Here is a 9,078-nt window from a genome sequence, read left to right on the forward strand (position 1 = left end):
CGCAGCGGGACCTTTGTCTGGGGTCTCCCCGGTCCACGCCCAGGGCCACGTTGCCCGCTGCAGCTCCCAAGCACGGGCCCCCCTGTGGTGGGCACGGGCGGCAGTCTTCAGGGGCCCGGTGCTACTTCGCCAAGCACTTGGGCAGCTCTGCTTTCACCAGCTGAGCGCTCCAAGGACAGGCTGGCCACTGGCAGACGCCTCCAGGGCCAGAGGCAAATAAGCACCCACGACCAAAATAGCTGTCAGATGACCAGAGGGCCCGCTCGCCACCTTTGGCCCAAAGGCGAGCTGCTCGCAGCAGCTGCAGCTAAAAATAAGCCAGAAGGGCACCCATCTTTGGGAGAATCGCAACGGGAGAGCACCGTCCTGCCTTCGGGCCGCCACAGGCAGGCACAATGAGGTCGCTACGCTTCATTTCTGCTGAGGCCCTGGTGTCGCACCCCCAGGTGGCCAAGCAGAGCCTGGATGGCGTGGCCCACAATCTCTACCCACTCCTGTTCAAAGCCAGCTACTTGCTGGAGCAGGCAGAGGTGATCCGCACCCTGCTGGAGCGCTGGCCGCTGGAGGAGTTCTGGCTGAGCGCGCTGCTCGGGCCGCGCTCGGAACCCCCGGAGGACTTGCGGGACCGCGCCTGCCGGGCCTGCCTGGAGGCCTGTGTGCAGGGCCTCGCGGACCACGTGCTCCGGGCCGGCGGCCCGAGGCGGCTGCGGGTGGCAGACCTCACAGGCATCCGAGACGTGCAGGTGCAGCAGTGCCCCTGTGGCAGGGCGCTGGGCAGGTGGGGCCGCACGGAGCTGCTGGCCAGGACCTGCTGCCGGCTGCAGGCAGAGCCCCTAGTGGCCCAGCGCCCCATCCAGGTCTTTGCTGACCTCTTTGTCACAGAGGGCAACTTCAAGGTGGTGGTGCAGGCCCTGGGGCCATCAGGCCCTGCCCCACTGCGTGTGCGCTGCCTTTCTTTCCGCGCTGACAGCCTGGGCCCCAGCCAGCTGCTGCACGTGCTGCGCCTGGCCGGGCCGGGTGAGCTGCGCAGGCTCGAGGTGGTGCACAATGTGCGGCTGCATGCGGGACACGTGCAGCAGCTGCTGGCCCAGGTGGGCTTCCCCCAGCTGGCCTCGCTCACCCTGCCTGCCAAGGCCTTCGATGCGCCCCCCACCAGCACCCCAACCCCCGACGGCGAGGACCCCCTCCTCACCTCCATCGCCTGGGAGCTCAGCCAGATGACCCAGCTCACAGAGCTGAGCGTGGCCTTCTCCACCCTGACAGGGAAGATTCGGAAACTGCTTGGGTGAGTCTGGGGTGACAGGACGGAGGGCAGGCCGGGTTAGTGGTGTCTCTGTTCACAGCTACTCAGCGTGGGTCTGGGTGACACAGGGCCCTCTCAGCGGCCAGGCGGAAGATGCACAAGAGACCTGCAGATGGGACCTGGCAGTTTACAAGGGCACAAGTTTCCCGGCTCCCTCCATCTTTACTCTGTGAGGGCCCAGAGCGGCAGGAGGGCACAGACAGAGGCGTGTGACCCAGGGGGGTTAGGTTGTGTGTAGCCTGGCAACACAGGGAACTCAAGGAGGACTGGTTTTGGTTAGTGGGCAGAAGAGAAAATTAGCAAAACAAGCAACGTACAAGTGACTATGTTATATAACAAATTACCCCCACACTGGCCTATGGTGGGCCACAAGCTCCATCAGAGCCCAGCACAACTTGGGTCTACTTTTGTGGTCTCCTCTGAAGGGCTTGGTGGGCCGGGAGGGTTAGGCCATCCACTTCCAAGTTCAGTGTGAGGCTGTTGGCAGGTGGCCTCTGCACCTCGGCTGCTGGGAGTCCTCACGACAGAGAGGCTGATCTGAGAACCAGAGGTCACCCAGCTAGAAGCTCTTGAGACCGATGTGTCCACACTTCTGCATACTTTGTTGGTTTGGAGCTAGTCCGTGGGTCCATCCACGTGAGGGGAGGACACCACACAAGGGCGGGAGCACCAGGAAGGTCAGGGTTCCACCTGGTTGGTGACTGGCCATGAACATAGAAAATTAAACTTCTTTCTTGAGCCAGTGGGGGTGAAGATGTGGCTTCTAGTTTAGGGAGTCCTTGGCTTACAGATGTTTCTCTTCTATACAAAGGAACCCCAGAAGCTGCTGGCCAAGGGCTGCACTCACCTTTCCTTCTCTTTCCTAACCCTCCTCCTCCACCCTGCCTACCCCAGACCCCCCCATCCCTGGTCTTCTGTCCCAGGTCTTCCAGAGAGAGAAAAATGAGGGCTCCCTTCCTCCTTTCCTCCTGTCCCCAGTCTCCTGACATAAGAAAGGGTGGTTCTGAGCTCATGTATGAATAAACTCTGGCATATATATGGTGGCTGTCTCTTTGAGACCCTCAGGACAGTCCTGCATTTCTGGCCTAGGTCCTCAGCCTGGATGTGCCTTTGCTACTGGGGGAAATTGGTTCCACAAGCCAGATGACCCATCACCGGCCCAGCAGGGCCATCTTGCTAGCTCAGCCCCTGACAGGCTTTCCCGTCTCCCACCACACTCTGACCCTCCACTGGTAGAGTACGTGCTCCCATGTGTGTTTCAGTCTGGCTGATTGTCAACAGCCTGGTGAGGCCCCAGGGAGGTCCCAGCATGACGTGTGTCAGGCTAAACAAGTGTGAGACTGGGGGCGGGGGGGCGGGGTTGTTGTTGGTGGTGGTAGTCGGGGAAGGCTCACTCCCTGGCGTGACTTTGAGCAGAGACCCAGAGCATCGAATAGGCAGACTGTGCAGTGGCCTGGACAGAGGCGCAAAGGGCCCAAGCTGGTAATATGGAGGGATCAGGCATCCGCAGGGAGAAGGTTGTGGTTGGTAGGCAGGACCGTGTGAGAGAGGGGAGTAGGGGAGGGGAGGAAAGGAAGAGAGAAAGTCCTTGGAGGTTCTGAGCAGGAAGAAGATGTGATCACGTTCGTATTCACAAGGGCTTCTCGGGCTTCTTTGGCCCACACGATAGACCTGGATGGAGGGGCCAGGAAAAGGACAAGCATGGTGGGCTCTCAGCACCCAGGAAGTACAGGTGCAGGGGCAGGGGGCAGGAGGGGTGGCAGAGAACAGGACCCCATATACTCTCCTTCACTGAGTGCTCAGCCTGATGGCACCAGACCCAGGCCCAGCATCACCCGGGCAGGGTGGGCTGAGAATGTGCATTCTTCACAAGTCCCAGGGTGCAAGGGCCCTTCCTGACTTTGAGAACTGCCCACCAGAGCAGGGTTTACCCCAGCTGTGCATTTGCTGATGCCAGGCCACCTACCCCACCTACATTAGAACACGGGAGGGTCTTTAGGTCCCAGCAAGGCTAGGGCTGGACTAGATGGCTCCATGGCCCTTCCCCACCTTAAAGTTGTGAGGGCTTCCTCTCTTTGTTCATAGTGAAGCTAGCTGTTTTGTGCCAGCTCACGTGCACCTCACTGCCCCACGGCAAGTACATGAGCAGACACAGTGAGGGGTTGACAAAACAGATTTAACATTTTAGGAACTGATGACAAAGGCCAGACCTGTCTTGGGCTAAGTTAATTCTTCTCTACACTTGGTCACACCACTGGTTCAAGACTCAGCTCTGCCATCACAGCCCCAAACTGTCCACAGACAGCAGGCAAATGAATTACCCTAGTTCTAACAACACTTTATTTATGGACACTGAAAACTGAATTTCATATTATTTTCACATGTCACAGAGTATCTTTCTTCTTTCGATTTGTTCCAATGTTTACAGATGTAAAAACCATTTTAGTCTTAGGCTGAATAAAACAAGGCAGGAGTGGATTCAGCCTTTGGGCCATGGTCTGCTGACCCATGAGATAGAATTCACCTTTATTCCTCCCAGAGCTCCTTGCGGGGATCTCCTTTCACCTGTGCTCTTTTCCGCCCTGCCCCTAGCCCCCTGAGGACACCGCTGAGGGTCCTGGACCTGGCCAACTGCTCCCTGAACCACGCGGACATGGCCTTCTTGGCAGACTGTGCCCACAGCATGTGTCTGGAGGTGCTGGACCTCAGTGGGCACAGCCTGTTCAGCCTGTTCCCCTCAACCTTCTTCAGGCTGCTGGGCCGGGCCGCCCAGACACTGAGGATTCTCACCCTGGAGGAGTGCAGCATCGAAGACAGCCACATGAGCATGCTGATATTGGCCCTGAGCCCTTGCCACGAGCTCTGTGAGCTTCGCTTCCTGGGGAACCCACTGTCGGCCCGGGCCCTGAGGCGCCTCTTCACGGCTCTCTGTGAGCTGCCCAAGCTTCGGTGCGTAGAGTTCCCGGTGCCCAAGGACTGCTACCCTGAGGGCACCGCCTACCCCCAGGATGAGCTGGCCATGTCCAAATTTGACCAGCAGAAATACAATGTGATTGCTGAGGACCTCCGGGCTGTGCTGCTTAGGGCTGGCCGGGGGGACATCCAAGTCTGCACGCCCCTCTTTGGAAGTTTTGACCCAGATATCCAAGAAACAAGCAATGAACTTGGAGCTTTCTTGCTGCAAGCTTTCAAAACTGCTCTAGAAAACTTTTCTAGAGCGTTGGAACAAATGTAGTAGGCCCTTGAGCAGGCCAAAGGGGGCCTTGTAGTTCAGCTGCACGACACCCCGGGCATCCTGAGTCAGCAGGCTTGGGCATCCGCTCCCCGGCCACCACGATTTGAAGCATCTCTTAGTGAAACTCGTGTGTGACATCCATTAAGCACTAGAGGAGTGGAAACTCTGGCTCCAGGAAAGGTGACTCAAGGCCACTTTGGTGTCAGAGCTCCACGGGGACCCACGAGCTGTCCGCCACCGTGGTAGTGGTGAACAGTGGAGCAGTGCTGGGCAGGATGGGAGCAAGGAGAGGGAGCCCAGACATCAGGCCAGGGCCAGGAAGACACCAGAACCTGTCACAGAACAGGTTGTCTGTACCACGTCTGGGTGGTTTGAGTGATTGAGTCCTGATGCCTAAATGCTTAATTACAATGTCGGGGCTAAGTTTCTGTTAAGATCTGACTCATACGAAGGGCTGAGTGTTAGGATGATTACATACTAATAAAACAGCAGTGTGACTTATTCGGACGTGGCTTTAATTTCAACGCAATTTGTATTTTTTTAAGTATCTAAGAATATGAAAATGAAACGTTTTCTCAAGACAGAGGCTAGGGCTTGATGGGGCCACACCTCCTCACACCATAACCACCAAGTTCTCAATGGGGGTTTGAATGACTGTGTGAGCAGGCTCTGTCTTGTGTCCAACAGCAGGTCCCTCCTCCCCGCCGGTGAGTCCCTGTCCAGGTATGTCCCATGCCTTTCTCTCCACAACCAAGCGGGGCTCCCAAGTGACAGCTGTCTCAGGATTCTGCTTACTGAGGAAGGCAATAAGGTTCCTCCCGGGTCTTTCAGGAAAGGAGGACATCCAACAAGGGGGCAGGAGGGAAGAGGTGACGTCTAACTCCCCTTGCCCCTCAGATCTGCTTTCTGAGCCACCACCCTCACTGCACTGCTCACCCTCGGCCATCTCCACAGGTCCATCCTGCTGGCAAAGTCTCTGAACCCTATTTCAGGCGCATGGAGTTTGTTATTTTAAGAAGGTCTCGAAAAGAGGGTAGTCACAGAGCAAAATTTTGCAGTGATTTCATTCTAACTCTAAAGAGTGAATAAATTGAAACTGTTTGTCTGTGGCTGGCAGGATAGGACCCAGCATGTACATGGGCAGCTGTGGTGGAGATGGGCCCAGGGATGCTGTGGTGACTGAAGCAGGAGGTATGCATGCAGGCATCTACTGGTGGTGAATGTTCCTGATGGCTCCCGCTCCTGGTGCCCCTGAAGAACGAACGTATAAAAGCCAAAGAGGATGGTGGGGGTGGGAGGCACATTTAGAGCAACTCTGAAGCATGTGAAGCAGCCAAGCAGGACCTATGCCTCCTGTGCCATCGTGGTGCCTGTCGTTTACTTGTTCCTGTGGACCTGCTGGGCCCCAACCCTGAAAGTGCCATTTCTGGCCACGATGGGTTTTTGCCTCACCTGCCCAGCCTGGGAATCAGAGGCTCTGACGATGCCCATGTGATGTCGGTCACAGGAATCCTGCCAAGGCCCAGGCACATCCCTGTGCTTTTCATGCTGGGGAGGGCACGGCTCCAACCCAAAGGCAAACTGTGGGGACAAGAAAACTCATCACGCAGGTGGAGAGCGGGGCAGAGGGCCGGGGGTCAAGAGGTTGCGAAGGTACCACATGGCAGCTCGACTGTCTCTCCTCCTGGTGAAGCTTAGGGGCCTATCACTGCCCAAATCTACCCGGTCTTCCTAGGGGCCAGACACCTGAATTAAGCAGGAACAGTGTGAGGACCATGATGGACACTGGGAAACGTCTTTCCAGGACATCAGGGACATGGTCTTTGCTCCCCCCAAGTCCTTTGTGGTGGGTTAACCATTGCACATCCTCCAGGAAGTCAACGCTGCTTCCTGTTGCCTATCCTGGCAAAGAGGGGATGCAGATTCAGGGGCTTCCACTTGGTCCTTCCTACCCTGCTTTTGTTCCAGATGTTTCTTTCCAGTTTTACACTCCAGACGAGGAGAGATCGACTGATCCAAGGAACCCTCTGTGCGGGGGACGTGGCCAGAAGACCTGGAGACGTGAGCCTGTGGCTCTTAGTATCACTGACGCTGTCTCTTTCCATCTCATTTTGTGGCTTGAGCAACACCCTGATCAGTTGCCACCCACTAGACCCTATGATTCCATCTCTATCATTGGCCACCGCGGCAGCTCCCTATGGGTGAAGGCTGTCTTCTGGGTCTTGATGCCCATCACAGTGATTCCACCCACCTGCCCCTGCCAGTCCTGAATGCCATCAGCCTGGGGCCCAAACCCACCCACAACATCACCGCCACCAGTGGGCCTCACTTACAACAGCAGCCCTGGCCTGTGGGCAGCAGGCACTGCCGAGCTACTCAGTGGTGCCAGAGCCCTTTTCTCAGCACCTCAGTGGAGGCAGCAGCATCTGCCCTCATGTGATAAACCCTCTCAACACCCCCTCCACGCTTCCATGAGCCTCTGTGCTTCTGGCTCCGGGCAGCCTGGCACTCATCCCCCACTGGCCGCAGGTTGCCCACAAGCGGCCAGTGCCCTTGCAAGGACATTATACGCAGGGATACAGGGGAGTCCCCCACGGTGGGGTGCCCTGCCCCACCCTTAAGACGCACCCCCCCCCGCCCCGCCATGAAGCCCAGGTCCTCTTAGGTGCAACCATTTCCCCCTGGAGCAGGGACTTGGCCAGTGGCGGGGGCAGGGAGTCTGCGGGAGGGGCTCAGACGCGATGCTTCCCTGCAGTCTGCACCCTGACAAGACCCTGACTTGCCAGGGAGTCTGCAGAAGGTGGATTTCCCTCAGAGCTGCCGCAGAGGCAGTCGATGGTTGGCACACGAAGCCTCGTTTTCTTGTCAAGACTTCCTCTGACGTTAACAAAGGCCACACACCTTGACTTCCCTGCACCCTCTCCATTCGAATGCCGTAGGAGCATAGAACCCCCCAGTTCCCAAACTGCCACGCACGGGAATAGAACAGGTAATACGCAAGCTCAGGAGGCCCCGGAAGAGAAAGACCGAAGCAAACATGCACACGCGAAGCAGAGAAGCCACTGAGCCAAGGCTGCTGACAGGTGCCGTTTCTGGCTCCTCTCTGAGGGACTGGCCTGCACTGTCCACTCCTGCCCTGAGGGTTCTGTGTCATGTCCTCGAGTAAGCCACCCCCTTGTTACTGTCTCACGTAGCTTGGATTGATCTCTGTTACTTGCAGCCAGAGTCCTAATCCGGAGAGAAAGGGAGCAGCTGTTTTTGTCACTGCTGGAAGAGAGGAGCACCTTGTGTCGGTGAGCAACAGCCCACTTAGGCGGGGCCGGGCACATCCGGAGGCCCGGCTCTGGCTGCGCACAGCCCTCCCGGCAAGCTCTGTGACATCTCTCTGGCCTCTCCAGCTCCGGCTGAGCTGGGTGGGGTCCCCTGCTCCCTCACAAGATAGCCTAGTGAGCACACGCCGTGGCCGAGTCTTTACCAGTGCCCGCGTGTCTACTTCAGATCGGCTTTCCTGAAGTGACACTAAAACGGAGGAACTAATGACAAACTTTTCCTCCCTCTCCTTAAAGAGATGATCTTGGTAAACTGTTCGGCCATCAGACCTTTGAACAATCCCACACAGAAATACTCCATTACGTAGTTTATTTATTTTTTTATTTTTTTTAACGTTTATCTATTTTTGAGACAGAGAGAGACAGAGCATGAACAGGGGAGGAGCAGAGAGAGAGGGAGACACAGAATCCGAAACAGGCTCCAGGCTCTGAGCCGTCAGCACAGAGCCTGACGCGGGGCTCGAACCCACAGACCTTGAGATCATGACCTGAGCCGAAGTCGGACGCTTAACCGACCAAGCCACCCAGGCGCCCCTCCATTACGTAGTTTAATTAAATATAACTTCTCTTTTCAAAAACACACAGGTTCTTGGGTGAAGACTTCCCTGTCATAACTACGCATCGTTGGTGCGTTTGCAGAATTACTTTGTCATCATGAAATCAACAACTTCCTCTGCCAGCCCGTATACACGTTATAGACAGACACAACTGTAAACACACAAAGAAATACGTGGAAGAATTCTGATCTGTCTCTTTGAACTTTAACAAGGGGGGGGAAGGCATGTTTAACATAAATTGAGTGGGATTAATCTATAGCACTGTTTCATTTTGGGGACATTCAGGTCAAACGCTGTGCCTTCCAACTTTATTCCAAAGTGAAGCACACTGAAGTAGGCACTTCCACAGGAAGCAGAGGCTGAACACAGCCCCGCCCCTGCCCCGTCCAAGCCCTTCCTGTGGAAATCACTGCAACCCCACCCCCAATAACCTGGTGTCCCCAAATCAATTAAAATCACAGGCTGTGAAATGACCCCTCTTCTTGACTGCCACAGAGACAGGCTCCCTCCAGGGACAGGAGCGTCAGTCTGAGAACTTCCAGAAAGCAGCCGGGACAAATGATGATGTTTGACTCTCAAGTCCCCACAAATCTTGCACACGTATCAAACAGCTCCTGGCTCCGATCCTTTTCCTGTTTTAAACCCTTTTCTTTC

General features: G+C 56.2%; 1 protein-coding gene across 2 annotated transcripts; it reads left to right on the plus strand.

Annotated features, from left to right (window-relative positions):
• Positions 1-28: 28 nt before the first annotated feature.
• Positions 29-5,039, plus strand: LRRC14B (leucine rich repeat containing 14B). Of its 2 annotated transcripts, none has more exons than XM_019438296.2 (2): positions 29-1,285; positions 3,896-5,039. In XM_019438296.2, the coding sequence occupies exons 1-2, from the start codon at positions 396-398 to the stop codon at positions 4,536-4,538; spliced, it is 1,533 nt and encodes a 510-aa protein (XP_019293841.2). In that variant the 5' UTR covers positions 29-395; the 3' UTR covers positions 4,539-5,039. The 2 variants fall into 2 exon arrangements, with proteins under 2 accessions (XP_019293841.2, XP_019293842.2); XM_019438297.2 differs by having other exon boundaries at positions 4,055-5,039.
• Positions 5,040-9,078: the final 4,039 nt, after the last annotated feature.

Source organism: Panthera pardus, unplaced genomic scaffold (genome assembly GCF_024362965.1).
Source record: "Panthera pardus isolate Hobbes unplaced genomic scaffold, ASM2436296v1 HiC_scaffold_2, whole genome shotgun sequence".
Lineage (NCBI taxonomy): Eukaryota > Metazoa > Chordata > Mammalia > Carnivora > Felidae > Panthera > Panthera pardus.

Bases quoted from the DNA above. Each gene is read 5' to 3' on its own strand.
- LRRC14B (XM_019438296.2), top strand. From the start codon at position 396: ATGAGGTCGCTACGCTTCATTTCTGCTGAGGCCCTGGTGTCGCACCCC. The intron at 1,286-3,895 runs GTGAGTCTGGGG...CCCTGCCCCTAG, and splicing joins AAGATTCGGAAACTGCTTGG to CCCCCTGAGGACACCGCTGA.